The sequence below is a fragment of the Eumetopias jubatus genome, unplaced genomic scaffold (genome assembly GCF_037043125.1).
Source record: "Eumetopias jubatus isolate StellerSeaLion01/CBP00866 unplaced genomic scaffold, mEumJub1_p1.0 scaffold_7, whole genome shotgun sequence".
In the NCBI taxonomy this organism is placed as follows: Eukaryota; Metazoa; Chordata; class Mammalia; order Carnivora; family Otariidae; genus Eumetopias; species Eumetopias jubatus.
This window is the reverse complement of record NW_028274813.1, coordinates 104,813,426-104,836,323: the sequence shown is the minus strand read 5'-3', so window position 1 is coordinate 104,836,323 and position 22,898 is coordinate 104,813,426. Positions and strand designations below refer to the sequence as shown.

Below are 22,898 nucleotides of genomic sequence, written 5' to 3'. Positions count from 1 at the left end.
TTAGAGTAAGGAAGAGGGCTGGGGGGCAGGGTGCTTAAGGCCTTGAAGGCACGCCAGCATCTGGTTCCTCTCAGGGCTTGCCAGTGTCACACAGATTTGTTTGATGTCGAGCAGGTGTTCCTCGGGTCAGATATGTCCAGCTGGGCTCCCTCTGCTTTCTGCAGGGTGGTGGGTGCGCTTGAAGAGCACAGAAGTAGATCTGGAAGCTGAAAGGATTGGGGGGGCAGTGGTGTAGCTTTAGAACACTTGTTTCGGGAGAGCCAGGGCAGAGGTTGGAGTGGGATGTGTTAAATTTGTAAGTCTTGGTGTTTACTGTCTCAACTTCTCTTTTGCAGTAGTATTTTGCCTTTGAGTAACTGTCCCCAGCTCCAGTGCTGCAGGCACATTGTTCCGGGGCCTCTGTGGTGCTCCTGATGCCCCTCACCCACTGTCGAAGATCCCCGGTGGGCGAGGGGGCGGCAGGGATCCTTCTCTCTCAGCTCTAATATATAAGGTAAGGAGGACTCTGGGGTGGAAGGCTTGGAGCAGAGCTGTCGGAAGATTCCACTCAGCTGCTGCTTAAGGGGTAGTAATTGCCTTCTTGAGTCTTCTCTTAGGCCAGGCCGGTAGGGGAATCGGGCAGGACTCTTTCAAATGAGGCTGCTCTGTGGTTTTGGGAAGTGCTAGGAGGAGATCGGCAGCAAGCCAACACTGCCATCTTCTTAGCTTGGTGGTCAGCACTTCAGTGCCCGTTCAGGGTCCTGAGTGGGAAGGACTCAGATGAATGGGAGGGGTGCAAGAACTCTCTTTGGTGTGATTCCTCAGTTTCTCTTGAGAAATACCAAGGGCCAGGAGGAGCAGTTTTCCACAACTATCAGGCATTCTGATTTTCTATCCCTTACTGGCCTGATTGGGGGTGGGCCGGGTAGTGTGAGGGTGGGGGGACAGGAGAAGGGGCTTTGCATCTCCATCAGGTGTCATTCTGGCAGCATAGGGTACATCCTAGGAGCTTTAGGGAATGCTGGCCATCTGCCCTAAGAATGATCTGGGCTGGGGCAGCCAGTCCTTTGCTGCCCTTTAATCTCCTGTGATCGAGGCCCAAAAGTTGGCTTAGCTTCTCCCCAAGATTGGCACTGAAGGGTGGCAGGGTGGCTGAGTTCTGGCCTCTTGAGGTTGTGCACAGGGGAGACAACATGGACTTGTAGTCTACCTGGAAGCAGGCTTTGGTTGAGCTGGGCCCCAGCTAGGCCCTCACATGTATTCTCGTTGTTTCTAATGTTTATCTTTCAGAGAGAGAAGGGAAAGAGCTTGGTGTTCGGGGGACACATGTGGGTTTAGAGTCAGGGAGACCTTGTTTGAATATCAACTCTACCATTTACTAGCTATGGAGATTCGGGTCTGTTGCTTAATTGTTCTGAGCCCCTAGCATCTCAGATTTAAAACGGGGGTATTAATAACTACCTCAGATGCTTCTGGTGGCTTGAAAAATGGGAAAGCACCTTACACAGTGCTTGGCATCTAGTGGACACTTCGTAAATACTTCCCTTCCCGTCATGCTGACTTGTAGCTGTCATCAGCTTGTCTTTGTGCCTGATGAGTGATGGATGGCTCCATTTAGCCAGCATGCGGCTCTGCATTTTCAGTGTGTCCTTCATCCCATACTACCCTGAGATTGGCCCAAGAGGACTCCCGGGACCATCTAGGTTAGGGAGCCTGTGATGTGGCCAGGGCAGCAGTGACCTGGTCCTCTGACCTGATTTCCTCCCAGGACGAGAAGCTCACTGTGACCCAGGACCTCCCTGTGAACGATGGAAAACCTCACATTGTCCACTTCCAGTATGAGGTCACCGAGGTGAAAGTCTCTTCCTGGGATGCAGTCCTGTCCAGCCAGAGCCTGTTTGTAGAAATCCCAGATGGATTATTAGCTGATGGGAGCAAAGAAGGGTAAGGAGCAGGTGCTGGGGAAGGGGAAGGGAGGGCCCATTCCAGAGAAGGGCATATGCTTGTTGGGGCCAACAGATGAACAGAGAGTCTGCCTTCTTCCCTAGCTCTAGGTTTCCCAAGCAGATACCAGTTCGTAACAGGTTATTTTTAGCCAGTAAAACAGGCCTGCGGTAGGTTATAATTAAAGGAGATCATTATCACATTAACCAAATCACTGTCATTTAATTGCCCCATGGTTCACTCTTCTCAGCAGACATCAAATCCCCCTTCAGCCACCAAACAGTGATGCAGTTCAAAAGGGCAGGAAGCTCTGAGCTACAGTGGGATTTCATTGGATTGGGCAAGGCCCTCCAAGACAGCCAGGTGTGTAAGAAACAGTCCTAAAGACGGAGTTCTCTTGAGTTGCTCTTTTCTCTTGAGGAAATCCTTTTAGGCAGTGTTAGGGCCCAGAGAGTGTCCCAGTGGCTGTGGTTCTCAAACTTGGCAACTTTGGAAGACCACTGAAAAACCAGGTTCTCTTCCTAGGCCCCATACTATCTTGTGAACTGCATTAGTGAAGTTGGTTAGTATTAATTTCAGATGAAGAACCCTTATTCCAGGAAGAGAGAATACAGTAACATTTTTCTCTTGAGATTGTGGCTTTTTTCTGAACTCCAGGCTCTTGAAATAGGAAACCTCTCCTTGGAGGTTCCCTATTTATATTGCTGGCTGTAAGCCTCAGAGAAGGCTTTTTTGAGGGAGGGTTGGGTGGGTGGAAAGTCTAGAGAGGTGGTGGTAGGCCTGAGTTGTTTTCTTTGCTTCTGGCAGATTGTTAGCACTGCTAGAGTTTGCTGAGGAGAAGATGAAAGTGAACTACGTCTTCATCTGCTTCAGGAAGGGCCGGGAAGACAGAGGTGAGGAATCAAAGTAGCCTGAGACCTACTGCCCAGACAATGGGGAAGTAGTGGGGGGGAAAGGGGGCTCTGTGTTCCGTGAAGTAGGGCTCTTGAATTTGCCATATCAACCCTGGGAAATCACAAGAGCGGGGAGTGCCTGAAGGGTCTTTAGTAAAGGCCTCGAGCTTATTTATTCCATCTTGGTTTTTTGTTTTCCCTTGATTGGAGCCTACCCTTGTGTTTATCAGAATCCTTTTTACACTCTTCTGCAGCTCCACTCCTGAAGACCTTCAGCTTCTTGGGCTTTGAGATTGTGCGTCCAGGCCACCCCTGTGTTCCCTCTCGGCCAGATGTGATGTTCATGGTTTACCCCCTGGACCAGAGCTTGTCCGACGAGGACTAATGGTCATAGAGGATGCTTTGCCCAAGAGCCGCAGTGGGGGAAGAGGGGAAGTTGGGCAGCCCTGGGGCAGAGGAAGGGGCTCCTTGCTGTCTAGGGAAGGACGCTGAGGGGCTCAGGGTGAGGGTTGCCTATTGTGTTCTCGGGGTTGACTCGTTGAAATTGTTTTCCCTAAAGAACAGTGTAAACATATTATTCACATGTAATCACCAATAGTAAATGAAGATGTTTATGAACTGGCATTAGAAGCTTTTTAAACTGCGCTGTGTGATGTGCTCTGTCTAGCCTAGGGGAGGACATTGCCTAGAGGGGGAGGGACTGTCTGGGTCCAGGGGCAAGGCCTGGAGGGCTGGGGGGCAGCACTGTCAGGCTCAGGTTCCCCTGCTGTTGGGCTTTCTTTTTTGGTTTTTAAGACTTGTGTATTTTCTTTCCTTGCTTCCTTTCAACCCAGGGACTCCTGAATATAGGCTTTTTGGCCCCTGGGCTGTCCTTGTTTTTTGACACTCCACCTGGACTCCTGTGTGTGCATTTGTGTCTGGCCTGGAGAAACCAGGTCTGGCCCCCTCCTCCTTTACAGCTTAGTGTTGTTCTGGCATTTGGTTAAGCTGGCTTAATCTGTTTAATGTTATCAGTGCATTTTAAATGGGGGCATTGAAGTTCACTCCCACCACCAGGGCTTTCTTTGGGGTGCCTGGGCCTTAAAACACTAGCCAAACTCCCCAATTCTCAAATCACAGCCAGTTCTTGCTCCTGGCTGCAGGCCCAGGCCCCAAGGTGTCTCCTTTCCAGGGTCACAAAGAGCGGAGAGGAAGAGGAATAGCAACTCAGGGCCTGGGGATCGTGTGGGAATCTGCTCTTAGGGACTGGATGCCTCTGCCTGGCTGAGTATAGTGCTGACTGCCCCTCCTCTCTCTCTCTCTCAACAGGTTCTGAGTAGTGCCTGAGCCCCTGCCCCACAGGGCTTAGGGGTGGGACTGAGGGTATAGAAGTGGCCTGCCCTTTTCTGTTTTCACTGAACAGCTTGTTCTAAGGGGGGAGGAAGGGGGAGAGATCTAGATTGGGTGAGAGGGGGGTGGGGGTGTCAGGGAGGCAAGTGTGTTGTGTTACTGTGTCAATAAACTGATTTAAAGTTGTGGTTGGTCTATTTTTCATTCCTGTACCAGGACCGGCTTTCTACCACTACTCTTTTGAGTCTAGAGCCTAACATAGCAGGGGTGTGATACATGCTTCTCAGGAAAAAAGCTGCGGTGCATCAGGACAGATAAACCGGCTGAAGCCTCTGGGGCCACATTACACTGCAAAACACGGTTGCTAGGAGTCTGGGACAAACTGCCAGTACCCGCTAAGAGAGGTATGTACACATCAGCTTCATCCAAAATAAGAGGCTCTACCCAGGATCCAAGCTGTTCTCAGTGTTTCCTTTTGTGTAGAAGGCTGGGTCCTGAAACTGAGTTCTGACTTTTGCATGGAGCTGCCTGACATTCTCATTCTTGGAGGTGTTTGAAGGAAGCAGCCTACACCTTCCCTAGGACGGTGTGTGTGGCTGCCATTCTCCTTGCACCACCAGCCCGACTGGTAAGTTTTCAGTGGCACTGTAGGGAGCTAGAATTTTTTTTTTCCCCCTAAACGAGGCTCCACACCCAACATGGGGCTTGAACTCCAGATAGCCCCTTAAATTCTCCTTTTTAATTTGTTAATTAAATGCTTACAATAGCATTTTTTTCCCTTTTGCTTCTGTTTTCCCAAGTGCTGGGCAGGTGGTTCTTCCTACAGCTTTGGAATGATCTACTTTGGAATAATCAATAGCTGTGGCTATCCTAAGTTTTTCTGAGTCTTTGGCCCATTTTCACAGTGTCCTATGTGGAGCTTGAGTTTTCACACCAGGCCACGTTACTAACCTTGGACCTGTCACAGCGGGCCAGGTTTTTAAAAGTGACTGTAACATGTACAGCTTGCACAGTATTAGAATGTCTGCGCCTAGACGTTCAGCTGGAACAGGAAAGACTCGAAGATGTCCTCCACTGAGGAGCTAACCCCTAGAGGCAGCATGAAGGCAGGGACTGGAAAATGGTCACTACTGTGAGACACCTGCAGTAGAGGTCCAGTGAATGTGGACAATGGCCAAGTTAATGCAGGCAGTTTAGGATCATGGTAAACTCAAGAGAGAATCTACAAGACTGGGATAAAGAACCAAGACAAAATGCAGTCCTTTACTAGTCTTTCAAACAAGCAGAGGGGACAGGAAACACGCCTGAGGTTCTGCCGCCATCTGTTGGTAGATCCCCTTCAATACAGCTAGAGGTAGAAGGGCAGAAAATTGGAAACCCTTTCAAAAAAGAAAAATTTTGCCAGATAAGACTGCTGGCAGGAAAGAAATCTGGTACCCAAAAGTTGCACTCCAATTAAAAAAGTAACTTAGAAGGTATATTTTGAGGGGTTGATGGATAGGGAGGATATGTGAAAGGCAAACTAAGTCTAAATTTAAGAACAGGGATATTACAAACTTTATTTAATAAATACAACAAATAATTTAAAAATATACTTCAATTTCAAAGCCAATTAAGAAAAGGAAGTAGAGAAAGGGGAAAAAAGGGGGAGCAGGAGATGAGAGGAAAAAGATAGAAAGTTCAAGAGACAGAACAATGGTTTGGTTGGGCTGTGTGTCAGAATATACCACCCTTTAAAATTCTGACCAAATGCTCTTGACTCCTAAACCCTTAGCCCTTATTCTGATGGGGTAGCCATAGGAGTCTACCAGCTAGGAATGATTCTCTGGGCTCTGGATCAGAGCACTCCGGAGGCTGGAATCTGGGAGGGGAGTGTTAGGAGACAGTTTTGCACTCATTCCTAAAAACCATCTGTTCTAACTCCCAGGGGGTTTAAATAGTGCAAAATTCTCAAGTGGAGAGCTCCTAGGTGCATAGTTTCACAACTGAGTGTCCAAAGCCAGGGCCTCCGGGAGACAGGTCCCAGGTACCGAGGGGTCCAAAGCCACTTTGGTGAATGGGATCTAAGGGGGAAGACAGGAGAGGCCAGGGCACGGGATTAAGCCCCTGGCTAAGCCAGTGGCCAAGCCAGAGAATACTGCAGGGCAGGTAGTCTGGACACTGGATTCAGCAGTTGGCCATCAGCCAGGGAAGGTGGAGTTGAGGACGCTTATGGAGCAGGACCAGGAAAATCAGGAAAGCTGAGGGAAAACAGAAAAGTGGGGAGGGAGGAGGAGGCAGCTCAGCAGCAAACTCCAGGAGAAATAACCAGCAGCCCTCACAGATTTGTGATTGTCTCTTAAAAAGATTTATTTTCTCTTCTTGCCTGAATGTACAAAGGCAAAAAGAGTACAGTTTGTATATATATATATTTATATATATATATATAAAAAACAAGGAACTTGGTAATGTACACTTTACAGAAGGGAAGAATCAGGAAGACTGAAATTAAATCCAACAGAGCAACGCCAATGGAACAAAAGCTATGAACAGCAACACTGCCCCTCCAGCCCGGGCCTCCAGCTCGCCCCAACCTGCTCCCAATGGGGGGGGCTGAGCACCAAGGCAAGCGGGTGGGCTGGGGCAAGAGGGGCTGGGGGGCGGGGCCTGGGAGGGGCTTGATCCCAGGAGGGGCCCATGGCAGAGGATCATTGGAAAGCTTCCTGGGATGCCCTAGTAGTAAAACAAATGACAAAGGCCCGGAATTATGGGGCCAACTAGCTGCCCAGTTGAATCACAGGGGCAGGAGAGTAGACACTGGGATGGTGACAGGGTACATAGTATAATAAGCGACGTGGGTGACCTCAAAGCCCGTGTACAATAACTCTAGCCCTTCTATAGTCTCCCCCTCCCAACCCCCAAGCCACATCCTCTCACCCTCGCCTTGGAGCCTGGAGAGAAGATTCAAGAATCACTGTTTCATTTCATGGGGTGCCCTGTTAACCCTTCTGCATGTGGTCTTTCGACCTGGGGACACGTGGAGGGGATGAGGTAAGAGAAGGGAGCTTCATACACGTACACGTACAGGCAGGGGAGGGGGGGATGAAGAGGCAGATGTGAGCCCTAAAGAGCAGCTCTCCAAGCCTTGGCTGTCCTGGCTGGGGGTGAGGCTCCTGCCCTCTAGCTTCTCGTGCAGAGCCCCGACGAGCGAGTTCTTGGAAGAGGCCTGGGCAGGGGTGGCTCACAGTGAGCCTTGGTCCGGGGGTCGTGGCCCTTAGCACACTTTGCCAGCCTTTGCCCATGGGGTGGGACCCTTGGGGAGGCTCTCATCTCTCTGAGATGGGTACCCCCCACCCGGGGGCCGCCTCCCCTGTAGGGGGTGGAGAGCCGATCGTTCCCTCGGCACTGGGCGAGGACCAGCCGCTGCTTCGTGTTGTTTCAGGGAGGGAAGACAGGGCCGGGTGAGGAGCAGGGACCGGGCAGAGGCAGTGCTAGTCCGCCCTTGCTGCTTTCACCTGCTCCTCTGGGCAGCTCAGCGCCTACTCTTCTACAGAGACTTGGATGTAAGGAGCAGAGAGCCAAATGGTTTTTAAGGAAAAGAAAAAGCTGTCCCCTTCTGCAGAACCCAAGAGTGCCCTGCTAATACAGAAGTTCCTCTTCTCTGTGTCACAGAACAAAGTGGAAAGGGCAGGAATGTGGGGCCAGGCCTGCCCAACGGGAAAGAAAATTACTCCAAAGGCTTCTTTACAGTATGTACAGAGCACGCTGTGAGCCAGCGCCACAGATACAAAACACACAACAATATTTAAAAACAAACAGGAACAGAGATGGGCCCTCGGCTCCACCCCACAGGAGCCTGGCAGGGCATCATCAGGCTGAAACTCAGTCATCCCCCTGGTGGGGGTGACTCAGGTTAGGCGGGGGTGAAGGCGTCCAAACCAACTACTTCCATGGAATGGGAAGTCTGGGGTCGCAGGAGGCAGAGGGAATGATGCGGGCAAGGGAGGCTGCTTGGGGGCCTGCTAAGTGGTCTAAAACGGCGGGTTTTTGGGAGAGGGCTCAGAACTCGAATAACAATGACATGAAAACCCAGAGGGAAGGTGTATAGATCAGAGGGGCTCCTCTTGGGCAAATGACCCCAAGCCATTCAGAGTAGGGGTCCAGGGTTCTTGGAGAGCAGCCTCTGCTGGGCATTGTGCTTACTATCCGCCACCTCCATGCCCCAAACCGGGTCAGAGCCGAGTCCTTGCTCTTAAACGGTCACTTTGGCACTCTGGTCACAAATACCCTTCTCGAGCCTAAGCTGGTGTGTGTCAGTCTTTCTCAATCCAGAAAGTCAAGGAAAGATAGCCAAGGAGAACAAAGGGACGCTACCTCAAAAGCAAAATAAGAGCTAAAGCTCCCCATACCTTGGGGAAGAAGTGACTCCAATAAAGCTAGCAAATCATCGTCACTTTCCCAGGGCAAAGAGCCTGAAGCTGGACTGGTAGGCTGCATTTCTAAGGAGAGCAGAGAAATGTCTGCTGCCTCATTGCACAGCTCCACTGAGTACACTCGGGGGTTCTGAGGAATAATGGCTTGGATGTGTTATCCCAGGGTCTAAGGAACACCTATCTTCCCATGGCCAGTGGCCCCTAAAACAAAAACGTGTTACAAAGAAACACAGCTTATATTGGCACACAGGGGGTTATAGATTGAGCTGTATAAAATCATGTACTTGTATACAGAACAATTGGGCTGTCTATATTTGTGGCCCTAAATGAGGAGGATACTCAGCTGGCTGAATGGACAGGACATCTCTAAAAACTGCTGGGTGCTCCCAGGGCCCGCCTCCTGGGCCTTGCCCTAAGGTTACCTGGCAGACTCCAAAGCTCCCCATGTTGGGGGGCATACTATTTTACCTGCCTGAGTCTTAAGAGCCAAGCAGTGGAAAAGAAAAGGAGCGATCAGCATGGGGATCCCCCTGGGAAAGGCAGCAACGGGTCAGGAGGAAAGAGACAAGGGCAAGGAGTTGGGGGCTAAGAAGCAGCAGGACTTAGTGGGGATGCAGGTTCTACTTCACAACACTCCATTCATGCTCCAGCTCCAGCTTACTCCCAGTGTCCCCGGGGAGCCCTGTGCTGGTGTTGGGACGCTGGCTCTCTGCCTGACGGGCAACCCAAGGCCGCGGTGGGACAAATGCCTTGGTCTTCCTTTCCAGGCTAGGCTCTGAGCATGTATATGTGCTCACGCGGGAGGGGAGTAGTCTTCATGTCTGAAGACCTTGTTTTCACAAGTACAGAGAAAACAGCCCCCAATTTCTTTCCTGAGATTCTAATTCCTCCACATGCTGCCAGTTCCCAGGGCCCAAACTGCTGGGGAGATGCAGGAATCTGGTGGTTGTGGTAATGACGGTGAGAGGGGTACGGCTGCTGTGCTGTCCTCAGACCTTACCCAGTGCTTGGGAGTCCCTCCCTGGGGGCAAGGGTGACAGGTGTTGGCACTGCTCCGGCAGCAGGCCAGGGTCTTGGGGAACAGAGCAGTGACTTCTCTGGGCTGAGGCCATGTTCCCCTGGTTGCTCCCCATGCCTTCATCTCCACAGGGGCCACGACAGTCACGACTGTGGCCAGAGAATAAATATTTTTGCTAAGTACCAGCTCTCCAGCTCCTGAGGAAGAGGGTGGGTCAGGGAGTCCGGGGATCTGGTGGAGGTGAGATGGCCAAGGGTCTGCCTTCGGTCATGGTAGGAACGGCAAACAGGATGATCAACACCATTTAACTGATGTTTACATGGCACCTCCAGCACCTCCTTGGGTGAGCCAGTCCGGGCCCGTGAAGCTGACTTTATCCGGGCACTTGGTGTTCTGCAAGGGAAACACGGACAGAGAACCAGGCACTCAGCCTGCGGGTATAACAACCACCAGGTGGCGCTCCGACAAAACGAACTGCAGGGGAGGCCAGCGTAGGACAGCTCTTGTCACATGGACGCAGTTGAACCGGAGACTGGGAGACCCATACAAGAGGCTTGGCCAGGGTTCCACCATTTCCAGACCACTGACCCCACACAGCTTTCCCTCATCCAGTCTCCACAGGGGTTCTGTGATGCAGCAATCAACCATCCCTGCTCTATGTGTTGTCCCAAATTGAAAAGTGACTTACCATTCTCACCTCCGTGGGGGTGGGTAGAGTGAGGGAGTTGAGCCTTGCTGGCTGGCAACAATGGCCGTAGAAGAAAGCCCTGAGTGAGGAGGAGGACATGTTCAGTGTAACCCTCTCAGAACCCTCTGATTAAACACTTTCTCTTTATCAGCTTGGTGGCTCATGGGAGGGAGGAGTGTCTCCTTAAATTCCTGGCTCCACTGAGTTTTGGGGTGCTGAGAGAAAAAAAAAATCTGATACTTGGCCAGATATAGTGGCTGTGGATAGTATACATAGCAAGGCCCTATTTTTCAGCTGCTTGTTTCTCTTTGGCTATGGGAACACGTGGTCCTTATTCTTCTGAATATCAAAGCCAATTCTCCAGAGCACTTTGAGAATCCCTAAGCTCCAGGGGAGGAAATAAATGGCATATGCTTTAATGACTGTCTGCAGGGGGTTAAGATCCTGGACAGAGTAGAAGCTCAACAAGAAAAAAAAAAAAAGGATTCTTGCTGGGGGTCCCTTGCTGTGGGCAATGCTACTATGCTACTGGGATGAAGTCAAAAAGGAGAGCTGGGAAGGAGGCTTACCTGCTGCGTAGGGTAAGTTGTACTGTGCCGGGAGCAACGAGTACCCCAGATGGTGGTGGTGGTGGTGTGTGGACATCAGGCGCTGAGAAGGGGAGGTGCGGGGCCGGTCTACACTCCTCTCACCCCCTCCTGCCCCCCCGACGCTGCCACAGCTGCCACCGCCCCCAACCACCCCACAACCTCCCCGATCTCTCTCCTGAGACGTTTTATCAGTTATCTGGAAAAAAGCAGACACAAAAGCACTATCGTGAGACACACACACACACACGACAGCAAGATGCTCCAGGTCCACATTATGACTCCTTACAAACGTGGGGCACCTAAGAATTGTGGAGATGCCTGGTGAAGCCAATGCCAACTCAGTCAGGCCTCACTGTAGTTAAGACCTGAACTTGCCTGCCCACCTTCTGGTTCCAGACCCTGGATCTGGGTTTTCGTAGCAGCCAGTGCCACTTACCGTGGGAGACTTGCTCTTGTAGTGACTGGCATGCTGCTGTAGGATGTCCAGAGCTTTGGACTCTGAGCTGGATTTACAACTGACGCTGGGGCTGGCTCGTGCCTTGTCGGCATCTTCACCCCCTGAGACCTTGCTGCCGTATGGGGAGAAAGAGTAGCTGGAAGGTAGGTAAGAACCTGGGGGAAGGAGAAATAAAGCAGTCAAAAGAGGTGAGAGAAGTGGAAGAAACTCTGTTTTAGTGAGCTCGGTTAGGTGGGCATCAGCTTTTCTAGGCACAGACGGAGACTGAACGGAGACCGAACCACCATGGTGTCTTCAGGTCGAAACTATTAGTTTGTCCTTTCTTTAACTGAGTGCTAGAGGTGCAACTAGCTAAGGGATATTAGGGACATGGCCCTCAACTTCTGGGGAATCAACTTCTCTAGAGCCACAGCCTCAGAGATTCACCTTGGAGAGGTGAGAGGATTTGGAGTCAGATGACCTTGGGTTCAAATCTACTTCTCAAGACTTACCAGCAGGGTAGCCTTGAGCAAATTAACCACCCTTGCGAGCTTTAGTTTCTTTCCCACCAAAAGGAAGGTACTAATACTATTCCATAAGGAAGATTAATTGAGATAATGTACATAAATCACCGAGTACGGTGCAGTGTCTGGCCCACAGCAGGCACTCGTCAAGGGAAGTGTTATTTTTATATGGATGGATGGGGAGAAAGGAACACCACAGGGTGAGACAATTTCCTATCTCTTTGAAAAGCTTACTTGTGCTATTTAGAATTTGCCTTACAATGTTCGACCAGGCTATCAAGACTAGACTGTTCTCCGACAGGGAGGTGGGAGCTCTGAGGGGTGAAAGGAGTGCTCTTCTGCCCCAGAAGCATCCCACGTGGCTCTCTGGACAACAGAAACCAGTGAGTGCAGTTGAACAGGAACACTGTCTTGTAACAAGTTAAAAAACACTTATGCCCCTACTTTGTACCCCTCCCCAAGAATTCATAGATGCCAGTGTCAAGAGCTTATCTTTCCCAAGCTGAACGAGTTTTCTACTGGACTTTCCTCCACTCTGATTTCAAACAGCTCTTCCCCTGTCCCACTGTCTTCCAACCTTCCAGCTGAACATGATCTTGTAAATGAATACATGCATTGTCCTGGTTTGAACTGTATTTGTTCCATGTGTCTCTCCTGCTACAACTAAGTTGTAAGCTCCTTAAGAGGGAACTAGCCTTCTCTGTTTCTTTTGTATTCCCCAAAGTGCCTAACCCATTGCAAAATGTCGAGTATGTGTTCAAAAAAATCCCAGCTGAGGGAAGATGGCAGTGGTAAAGAGGGAGTTTTGCCTTCAGTCATCCAGGAAAACCGACTACAGAGGCAAGACTAGCTGGAGCAAGTGAGGGAGAGGGGGTCGCACACACTGTAGTCAGGGGTCCTTCAAGGAGCTCGGGGCTACACTGACCGCTCACAGAATGTCACATTCAAAACAGGGCAGTCATCTATCCGCGCCTCAATAAGCCTGAGGGCTGCGCAAGAAAACTCTGGCTCTGAAATCTGTGCTTCATTTCCCTTCCCGGTTAATGGAGCCCAAGGGGGAAGGTGAGGGCCATACCTGGGTAGTTCTGCATCATCACAGCAGGCATGCCCCGGTAGCTCGGGTGGTTGGGGTCATAGGACTGGCTGTAGGAGTAGCCGTGCATGTAAGGGATGTAGGACTGGTGCTGGGTGAGGGGGGAGGACACAGGCACATGGACACTTGGTCGGGGCTCCTTGCTCCCGAGGCGGGATTCCTCAGATGTGGGCAGCTTGCAGTCACTACTTGTGCTTTCCTTCCCATCCTCCTTGGACACAGAGTCCTTACTCCGACTCCTTTCTTCCTTCAATTTGCGGTCCCGCTCCTCTTTCCACCGCTCATCCTCTGACTTAATGTCCGAGTACTTGGCAGGATAGACATACGTCCACATCCGGGGCTCTGCTTCCTAAAAATCACAGAACGAGCACTGAGTGTTGTACAGATAAGAGAGAGATGGCCAGCCCAAGGTCACAGTAGAAACACCACAGCAGGTAATACTAGGCACTCGGGCAGGGTATAATCTTGGCCTCTGTTGATCCTCAATTAGAATGAACTCTGGGCCCTCCTGTTTAAAAAGCCTGCTCCCTCTCTGCCCAAAAGGAAACAAGATGTGGGGAAGGAAAAGGAAAATCCATCAGTGGGTCTTCTCTAGGAGAATATGCGTTCTGGGGAAAGGAGTCTTTGAATAAAAGAAGCTGCTCCCTTTCCAAGGAATTTTAGGTTGTTTCACCTCTTAAGAGCAAGCTCAGGGGCAGAGAGTCATGAGTGCTGCACAGCTCAGAGAAGGGAGGTCTAACGGTGATAACCAAGAAGTAAGGGAAGACTTTCTAAGTCCCATGAGCAGAGCATGATGTGAGACCAAGTTCTTAGTTCTAACTCTACCTATAAAAAAAAAAAAATTAAGATTTTATTTTTAAGTAATCTCTACACCCAATGTGGGGTTCGAACTTACAACCCTGAGATCAAGAGTTGCATGCTCCACTGACCGAGCCAGCCAGGATCCCCACTATAAAATCTTTTAGAAAGTAACTCAGTCTGAGTAGTAACTCCCTCTAGGAAATGGAGAGATCACCATGAACTCACTCCATAGGAACCAAACAGTGGAAGAAACACTGGACTAGGAATTGAGATAACCTGGGTTCTAATCCTGGCTCTGCTAATGAAGTTGCAAGTTACCCTAGACAAATCAAGCTAACTTACCTGGGCCTCTCCTGTCAAATGGGAAAAACAACTTTTACTGATGTAAATGTGCTTTTTAAAAACACAGACATGATTTACAAAGGTAAAGAATCCTTAAAATTATAGATTTCTCCTGCCAATCTGTATTCTGCTGACCCCCTACCTAAGGAGAGCCCTGATTTGTGAGGAAGAGAGAAAGGCTATCAAATAGTATTTCTATTTCCTCCCAGAACAGTTACCTGTCGGTACCAGAGGATTGGATCCACCTCTGCCTGGCGGCCACACTCAGCACCTGCCTTAGCCTCAGAGGCCTCCTTGCCTAGGTGGCTGGCCTCACTCAGCTTCACTTTAAGTCCTTCCGGGGCCTGGCTGGGGAGTTTGGAGGAGTCGTCTAACTTGGGAATAATGACTGACTTGGCAGGGTCAGCCCCTGGCTCCTTGGCCTTCCCGGGTCCTGACTTGACCAGGTCTGTCAGGCTGGGGGCCTTGGTGAGAGTTGGTGGAATCGACGGCTTTTGCTTCCATTCTTCCTTGAGTGTGGCCTCCCGCTCCTTCAGGCCCAGCTCCGCCTTCTTGTCCAGTCCCCGCTGCTGCTCCAGGCTCTGCCGTTTCTGCTGTTCCTCGTACTGCTGCCGGTAAGCCGCGTTCGTGCTCAGGAGGTGGGTGTGGTAACTCTGGTCACTGTAGCCGTACGGGGGCACGTAGGCATACTGGTTGTAGTACAGGGACTGCATGTACATGTTGGGACGCTGCTGGATGACGGAAGGCTGCTGACTGGAACCGCTCAGCTCTGGTTTCTTTTCCTCACAGACATCGTTCTTCACTTTCCCCTCTATGCTCTCAGACTCCTCATCCTTTTTTGTCTTCAGAGCCTGGCTCTCCACTCCCGCCTGGCTGTTGGGGTTCAGAGCCCCTGGGCTGGACTGTGCATAACTTGGAGAGTAGTAACTCTCAAAGCCTTGGTAATAGGGTGAGTCTTTGCTCTGTGGCTGTGGGGGGAAAAGCGTTTTCTTAGCCCCTTCTTTAACCAACTGTTCAGGGTCCTTTGATTTGACACTGTCCACTTTGCCCTCCCCATCCTCCCCGGCATCCGATATGTCCGAGTATGCAGGGCTGTTGGTTTTCACTGAGTTGGCTTCAGCTCCATTCTGGGTCACTACATGTAAGGGAGTCAGGGGCTGGGTAGGGGTGGTGCTATCTAGGCGGCTACTGCCTCCAATTGAAGGGCTGGGGGCATTGTCCGTGAAGCTGTAGATCTTGTCAGCTTCTGCCTTGATGCTAGCCAGTCGGCTTTGGTGGGGGTCTGATGAGCCATTCAGGAGCCCCTCCATCTTCATCCCATCTCCCGATGATTCCCTGAAGGGGCTTTTGCCTTCTTCTGCTCGACACACCTTCCCAGGCGTCAGAGGACTTTCAAGTTCCTTTGAAGACTCCTTCTTTTTTTTGTCTTTCTTTTTCTTGTCCTTGGCTGGAGTCAAGGCAGGGTTAACTGTGAAAGGTTCTCCCATCACAGTGGGCTTGGGCTGAATAGGCTTGAGTTGGGGGCTGTTGGGCATGGCTTGGACCACTGTGGTGGTCAAGCCTGAGGAGGAGCCTGGGCTTGCTGCTGTGAAGGTGGCGGTCTGGAAGGTGTAGATTTGCTGCGGGGGGATGGCAGGGGCAATAGGCCGTGCTGACTTTAAGCTTTTGGAAGGAATCTTTTCAGGCTTCAAGCTAGAGGGTTTTTTACATTTTTCTTTTTCCATACACTTCCTTTCCAAAGAATCAAAGGCATCACTGCTTGTTTCATCCATTACTGAGGGTCCATCATCAGAGCCATCATTTGATAAGGCCCCGAGGTCTGTGTCCCCTTCCCCACTCAGCTTTTTCTTACAGAGGCCTTTTGTGCTGAATTTGCTTGAAGGAGAAGGGCTATGGGGCTCCACGAGCCGAACTTTGGGGGTAGCTGAGCGGGCAGGGGACAAGGAACCTTTTTGTGAGACGGATGCACCATTGCAGCTCCCGAGGTCTGCATGGAGGGTGGGCTCCTCTCCGTACTCACTGTCTCCATCTGCTTCCGGCTTGCTGTCATCATCTGTGTGGGCATGGGCTTGGTGGTACTTAAGTCCATTGATGTGCTTATACTTTTTGTTGCAGTTCGGGTGGGGGCAGTCAATCAGGACTGGAGAGGGACAATTTCTGTCTAGAACAGTGGGTTCCACCTTGGTCCCAGGGATGGGACCGGTGGCTGAGCCCATGGAATTCGTACGGACACGCTTGCTCCCTTTGGAGTCCTCTGAGCTAGAATTCAACTCCATGTCTGAAAGTGGTTTGTTTTTCCGCTTATTAGCTGAGGAAGGGCTGGCCTTGACATCCTCAGAGGTGCTACTGGCAGGTGGGCGATGCTCTGAAGAATTTTGGCTGCCACGACGGCCTTTGCTATTGGCTCCTGCTCGGGTTTTGCTGCTGCTGCTGGTCCCTTTGCTGTCAGAGGCCGTGGCCGTCTCATTGACAGGTGTGTTACTGTTAGGACGCATGCGTTTGCCTCTACCCCGGCCATTGCGCATTTCCAAGTCACTGGTAGGGGAGTCGCAAAACCTTGGCAAAAGGCAAACACAACAGGATATTACTAAGAAAACAACTTCAAACCAGACTGGCAGCTTCCAGAAGAACTGTCTAGATGGTAACTATCATTTTCAATGAATATGATTTGTTAAAGGAACTTCTGAAAGCGTGGGAACTGCATTAAGTGGTGAGCTCCTAGGATGCTATCTGCATGCTAACTGTACATCATTCCCCAACATCTGGGTTCCCCAAACCTGGCAAACTGGGTATAAACAAGCTGTAAAGTGCCATTCACTGAAATGCCAACCGGAAAAGGTCTTTGTGAAACCCACATTGTCTAGCGTTCATAAAACTGAAGATGTTCTTGAGTTTAAACTCCTTGGAGATAGCTACCATCAAAACGCATCATCAATGATTTCTTTACCCATAGACAGACTCCATGGACTTGGTCTCAAGGTGACTACTGGTAGAAGCCAGAATTTGGTAATTCCAGACAAAGGCTTAAATAGGATCTCCTCCCCATCCCTATCCAACCCATCAACACGTAATTCATTTATTCTTCTTGAACGCCTGACCAGTAGAATGCCTTCCCTCATCCCAACACTATCATATTCTTTAAAAGCTGGGTGTCTTAAAAGCTATCCAACTCTAACAGGATGAAGGCACAAGGGATCACTGATTAGGGTGGCTCACACTAATATATACCAAAAAGCTGTAAAATGCTTACCTGGGGGGTGCCCAATCATGCCGTGTGCAGTCAAGAAGTGTACCTACGTATGTCTTGTTCCTCCATGTTACATTCACCACCAACATCCCTGCAAGACAAAAAGATTCAAATACAGACGAGAGAAACCCTGCTGCCAATGAGAAGAGTATTTTTTCATTTGAGGAGGATTCTGGCTCCTGGAGAAGGGTTTAGGTGGTGCTCTGGGTCCCCATGAGACACACAGGATTGGGCCGAAATATCACTATGGGAACTGCCTATTCAGCTCAATAGATTTATAAGATTTAGTGCCATACTGACATCGGATTTCTCTTTTAAAGAATAAAACATCACAGTTAAAAAGCACTATTTACTGTATTTTCAAACTTTTTATTGATGGGACCATGCTGGGGTGTAACTTACCTTTCTCATTAACATTACAAATTTGAGATGTATCTATGTTGACATGAAAAGCTTAATCAACTTATTTTAACTGTGCTCACCTATGTATGATTTGACCACAATTTTCAAGTTCTCCTACTGATGGATATTTAGGATATTTTGAGCATTTCACTCATAAATGATTATCACAGTGAACACTCCTGTCTTCTTCATATTACTTAAAAATGCTTTTGGATGGATAATAGAGTCATATTTCAAAATTCAAAAGCCAGCAAACAAATCCCAAAATAAATGAAGTGTTCCCTCCTGTCACTGTCATTCAGCCTTCCAGTTCCTGTACTCAGAAACATCCATGGATCCACATATTCCTCCAGAGAGATTTTATACATTTATAAACAAATATACGTTCTTCCTCAAATGGTAGCAATATACAATGTTCTGTACTTTTTTCATCTAAGCATATATTCTGGATCGTTCCGTATCAGTACACATAGAACTACTTCATTTCAAAGGTTGCATCTGAATGATTTCAAATTATACCATAATTTATTTAATCAGTCCCCTGGTGATGGACATTTAGGTTGCTTTACTATTCTGCTATTACAAATAATGCTAATGAATAACCTTGTACAAATGTTTTATCTTACTTATACGAGTATGTCTGTAAGATAAATTCCTGTAAGTAAAATTGTTAATCACAGAGCACTTGTATTTGGATTTTTGATAAATACTGCCAAACTGACATCAAAGAAGATACACTAATTTATACACCCATCAGTAGTGCATGAGAACACTAGCTGTCCTTTTCCTTTGGCAATACAGTGTTCTCAGACTTGTTGATCTTTGCCAACCTGATAGAAGAAAAAGAGTATTTTATGTAGTTTTAATTTAATGCTTATCATGAGTTTGTACATCATATCATTTTAAGACATCATTATGAGATGTATTTCCTTCCTAAGTGAACTGTCTGTTCAAATCCTTTGCTCATTTTTCTACTGAATTATGTAAGTTTTTTTCTTATTTGTAACTCTTAATATACTAGAATAAGCCTTTTGTCTGTTGTACAAATCAGGTATTTCCCCCCGGTTTGTCATTTGCTAATGGTGGTTAATGCTCTATAGACATTATTTACCTTTTTTTTTTTTTAAAGATTTGTTTATTTGAGAGAGAAAGATATAGTGACAGAGAGCACAAGCAGGGAGAGGGAGAAGCAGGCTCCTGCTGAGTGCAGAGCCCGATGCAGGGATTGATCCCAGGACCCTAGGATCATGACCTGAGCCGAAGGCAGACGCTTAACGACTGAGCCACCCAGGCGCCCCTATTTACGTTCTTTTTAAAGAAGGTTTATTTATTTAAGTAATTTCTATACTCAATGTGGGGCTCGAACTCATGACCCTGAGATCAAGAGTTGCATGCTGTACTGACTGAGCCAGCCAGATGCCCCGAAATTATTGACTTTTATGTAGTTACATTTATCAATCTTTTATGGCTTCAGAGTTTTTTGTCCTATTTCAAAAGGCTTTCCTTATTCCATCACTTCATTAATAGATTTTTCTTATGCTTTTAGTACTTTTATAGTTTGATTTTTTATCTTTACATCTTTGATCCATCTGGAATTCAATCTGGTATAAAACTTTTTTTTTTAAAGTAATCTCCATATCCAACATGGGGCTCGAACTCATGACCCAGAGATCAAGAGTCAGATGCTCTACCGACTGAGTTTTTAATTTTGTTTTTGTGGCTTATTTATCCTCTAAAGTATTTTTGGTTAGTTCCACATTTTAATGAAGTCAAATATACTGAGCTTTTCCTTTATGGCTTATGCTTTTTATGTCTTATCACAAAGTCATAAACATTATAACAATGAGACAGTTTAAAGTTATTAACAAGCTATAAATCATTTTTACATGTTTAATGGTAAAACAATGAAAAGGAGAATATGATTTTATGTGAAATTATATGTTATGTGATATGAATAAAGTTTTATTGGAATCATAGCCACACTTACTCATTTATGCATTGTCTATGCCTGATTTCATACCACAGGTTGAGCTGCAACAGAGAGGCTGTATGGCCTGCAAAACCTAAAATATTTACTACCTGGCCCTTTATGAACAAGTTTGGTAGCCCATTTTAGATCTTTTTTCCTTTCAAATATAAGCATGTAAAGGTATGAATTTCCCTCACAGCCTACATTAGCTGCATTTCACAAGCTTTGATATGTTTTCATGATCATTCAGGTCAAAACATTTTTTTTTTTTAAAGATTTTATTTATTTATTTGTCAGAGAGAGACAGCACAAGAGGGAACACAAGCGGGGGAGTGGGAGAGGGAGAAGCAGGCCTCCCACCGAGCAGGGAGCCTGATGTGGGGCTCGATCCCAGGACCCTGGGACCATGACCCGAGCCAAAGGCAGACGCTTAACGACTGAGCCACCCAGGCGCCCCATAAATAAAATCTTAAAAAAAACAAAACAAAACACAAAAACACACAAAAAAAACCCAGTTCTATCCATTACTCAGTGCTCACCATGATAAGTATACTCATTTCTTGGCTCTCCTTCCTCCCAACCTCAGATAAAAAACAAAGAAACTACTAAAAAAGCCAAGCTTTCATTTTTTTCAGGTCTCTTAAATCAGTACTCGTACATCTGCTTTCTAGTTTCCAAAGTTCTACTGATTATATTTGTTTGCAGTAGTCTTGTCTGTTTTTAAAAAAATTTTTTTAATTTTTATTTTTAAAAAAGATTTTATTTATTTGCCAGAGAGAGAGCACAAGCAGGGAGTGGCAGGCAGAGGGAGAAGCAGGCTCCCCGCTGAGCTCCTTGGAGCCCAATGTGGGACTCGATCCCAGGACCCTGAGATCATGACCCGAGCTGAAGGCAGATGCTTAACCGAATGAGCCACCCAGGCGTCCCTTTTTTTTTTTTTTTTAAGATTTATTTATTTTATTTGAGAGAGACAGAGACAGCACACATGAGTGAGTGCACACCAGTGGGGGTAGGGGCGGAAAGAAAGGGAGACTCTCCAGCAGGCTCCCCCTGTGGGCTTGATCCCAAGACGCTGAGATCATGACCAGAGCCGAAGTTGGACACTTAACTGACTGAACCACCCAGGCACCCCAGTCTTACCTGTTTTTTAAAAAAACCTGTGAGTCCTGGGATCGAGCCCCACATCGGGCTCTCTGCTCGGCGGGAAGCCTGCTTCTCCCTCTCCCACTCCCCCTGCTTGTGTTCCCTCTCTTGCTGTGTCTCTCTCTGTCAAATAAATAAAATCTTTAAAAAAAAAAACAAAAACCTGTGAGTTTATACCTTAAAAACAAAATCCCTTTACTGACATTTGAATGAATTATAAAGGGAGAAACTGGAAGGTAAATATGTACTTTCAGTCTACCATGTTTAACTAAAATAATGCACTTACTTTTATTTATCTGTTATATTACAAATGTACAAACTACCTAGACAGGTTTCTAATTAGAATCTAATTCAGAAAAATTACCACCTATTATATATTCATTTACTGTCTCTCTGCCATTCTTTCAATCTCTTTTATCCCCTAGGACTCATACCTGGTATGTGTTAGAGCCTCTCAAGCCATTATCTCTCTATTTAAATTGATCTCTCGTGTATTTTTTCTCTTTGTGTTTGATTCTCCCAATTTATAATTTGTTCCTAGAATTTATCTAAGGTATTGAGTTAAAAAAATTTTCAATGACTATAATATGTATTTCAAAGATTGTCATTTTCAAAATTTTAAACTGGTTAATTTTTCATATCTATATAACATTAATTTCTGGCTCTTTGGTTCACAGCTTTTTTTATCTTTTTTAAGATTTTATTTATTTATTTGACAGAGAGAGAGAGAGAAAGAGCACAAGCAGGGGGAGCGGCAGGCAGAGGGAGAAGGAGAGCAGGTTCCAGCGGAGCAGGGAGCCCCATGTGGGGCTTGATCACAGGACCACTGAGATCATGACCTGAGCCAAAGGCAGACACTTAAACTGACTGAGCCCCCAGGCGCCCCAGACTTATTACAGTCTTTATTTGACTATACCATACAATAATTTCATTAGGTGTTCATTCAATTCCTGGTGGTTAAGTTTTTAAAATCACTTTTTACCATTTTGAGATAATTACAGAGTCACATACAGTTGTAAGAAATAATAGAGGCCCCAATGTACCCTCACTCAGTTTCCCCTAATGGCAACATCTTGCAAAACTATAGTATTATATCCCAACCAGGAGTCTAACATTGACACATGAAGATACAAAATATGTCCATCAACACAAGGATACCTCCTGTTGCCCTTTTTACAGCTTCACTCATTCCCTCTCACACTCATCCCCCCTTAATTCCTGACAACTACTAATCTGTCACCCATTTCTATAATTTTGTCATTTTAATAATGTTATATAAATGGAATCACACAGCATATAACCTTTTGGGACTGTTGTTCCCCACCCCCCAGCATATAATTATCTGGAGATTGATCCAACTTGTTGCATGTATCAACAGTTCAGTCTTTTTTATTGGTGAGTGGTATTCCCCAATGTGGATGTACCAGTTTGTTTTACCATTTACCTGGTGAATGTGAAGGACATCTGGGTTGTTTCCAGTTTTTGGCTATTATGAATAAAGCTGCTATAAACGTTTGTGTACAGGGTTTTAGTGAACTTGAGTTTTCATCTCTCTAAGATAAATACCCAGGAGTGTAATTACTGGATCATATTATAGTTGCATATTTAGTTTTTTAAGAAACTGCCAAACTGGGGTGCCCGGGTGGCTCAGTCGGTTAAGTGACTGCCTTCAGTTTGGGTCATGATCCCAGTGTTCTGGGATCGAGCCCCACATTGGGCTCCCTGCTCGGTGAGAAGCCTGTTTCTTTCTGCCTGCCACTCCCCCAGCTTGTACTCTCTCTCGGACAAATAAATAAATAAATAAGATCTTAAAAAAAAAAAAAAAGGAACTGCCGAACTGTTTTCCAGTGTAGCTGTATTCTTTTACATTCCCACCAGCCATGCATGAGAGATCCAGGTTCACTGCAGCTTTGCCAGTATTTGGCATTAACTTTTAATTTTAGCCATTCTAACACTGTGTAGTAATGTCTCATATTGTAGTTTTAATTTGCATTTCTGTAATGGCTAATGATGTTGAACATCTTTTTATGTGATCTGCCATCTACATATCCTCTTTGGTGAAATATCTGTTCAGGTCTTTAGCCCATT

At 47.3% G+C, this 22,898-nt stretch overlaps 2 protein-coding genes and 1 long non-coding RNA gene across 8 annotated transcripts in view; 2 read left to right on the top strand and 1 right to left on the bottom strand.

Moving 5' to 3' along the window:
* Positions 1 to 3,440, top strand: part of OAZ2 (ornithine decarboxylase antizyme 2) — a 31,025-nt gene extending 27,585 nt beyond the window's left edge. Inside the window, 5 exon segments of the mRNA XM_088024856.1 lie at positions 336 to 411; positions 413 to 493; positions 1,748 to 1,923; positions 2,731 to 2,816; positions 3,071 to 3,440. Of these exon segments, the coding sequence (XP_087880982.1) occupies positions 336 to 411; positions 413 to 493; positions 1,748 to 1,923; positions 2,731 to 2,816; positions 3,071 to 3,201 (550 nt within the window). The 3' untranslated portion in view covers positions 3,202 to 3,440.
* ZNF609 (zinc finger protein 609) overlaps positions 1 to 22,898 on the bottom strand; it is a 252,841-nt gene that overhangs the window by 37,453 nt on the left and 192,490 nt on the right. For 3 of the 6 annotated variants that reach the window (XR_015768566.1, XR_015768568.1, XR_015768567.1), the window contains exons 4-10: positions 17,300 to 17,387; positions 14,268 to 16,605; positions 12,889 to 13,255; positions 11,290 to 11,465; positions 10,833 to 11,049; positions 10,264 to 10,342; positions 9,759 to 9,968 (exon numbers count right to left, since the gene is read on the bottom strand). Coding sequence is in view for 2 of the 6 variants with exons in the window: in XM_028100152.2 (XP_027955953.1) it covers positions 10,269 to 10,342; positions 10,833 to 11,049; positions 11,290 to 11,465; positions 12,889 to 13,255; positions 14,268 to 16,605; positions 17,300 to 17,387 (3,260 nt within the window). In the remaining 4 variants the exon portion in view is untranslated. Of the gene's footprint in view, positions 1 to 5,399; positions 9,969 to 10,263; positions 10,343 to 10,832; positions 11,050 to 11,289; positions 11,466 to 12,888; positions 13,256 to 14,267; positions 16,606 to 17,299; positions 17,388 to 22,898 lie in introns of those variants that run through there. The other 3 variants (XM_028100152.2, XM_028100154.2, XR_015768569.1) reach the window with 3 other exon arrangements.
* LOC148163954 (uncharacterized) lies at positions 4,281 to 6,747 on the top strand. The gene is made up of 3 exons (XR_015768570.1): positions 4,281 to 4,549; positions 4,629 to 4,773; positions 6,608 to 6,747. It is a non-coding gene; the product is annotated as an uncharacterized LOC148163954 (long non-coding RNA).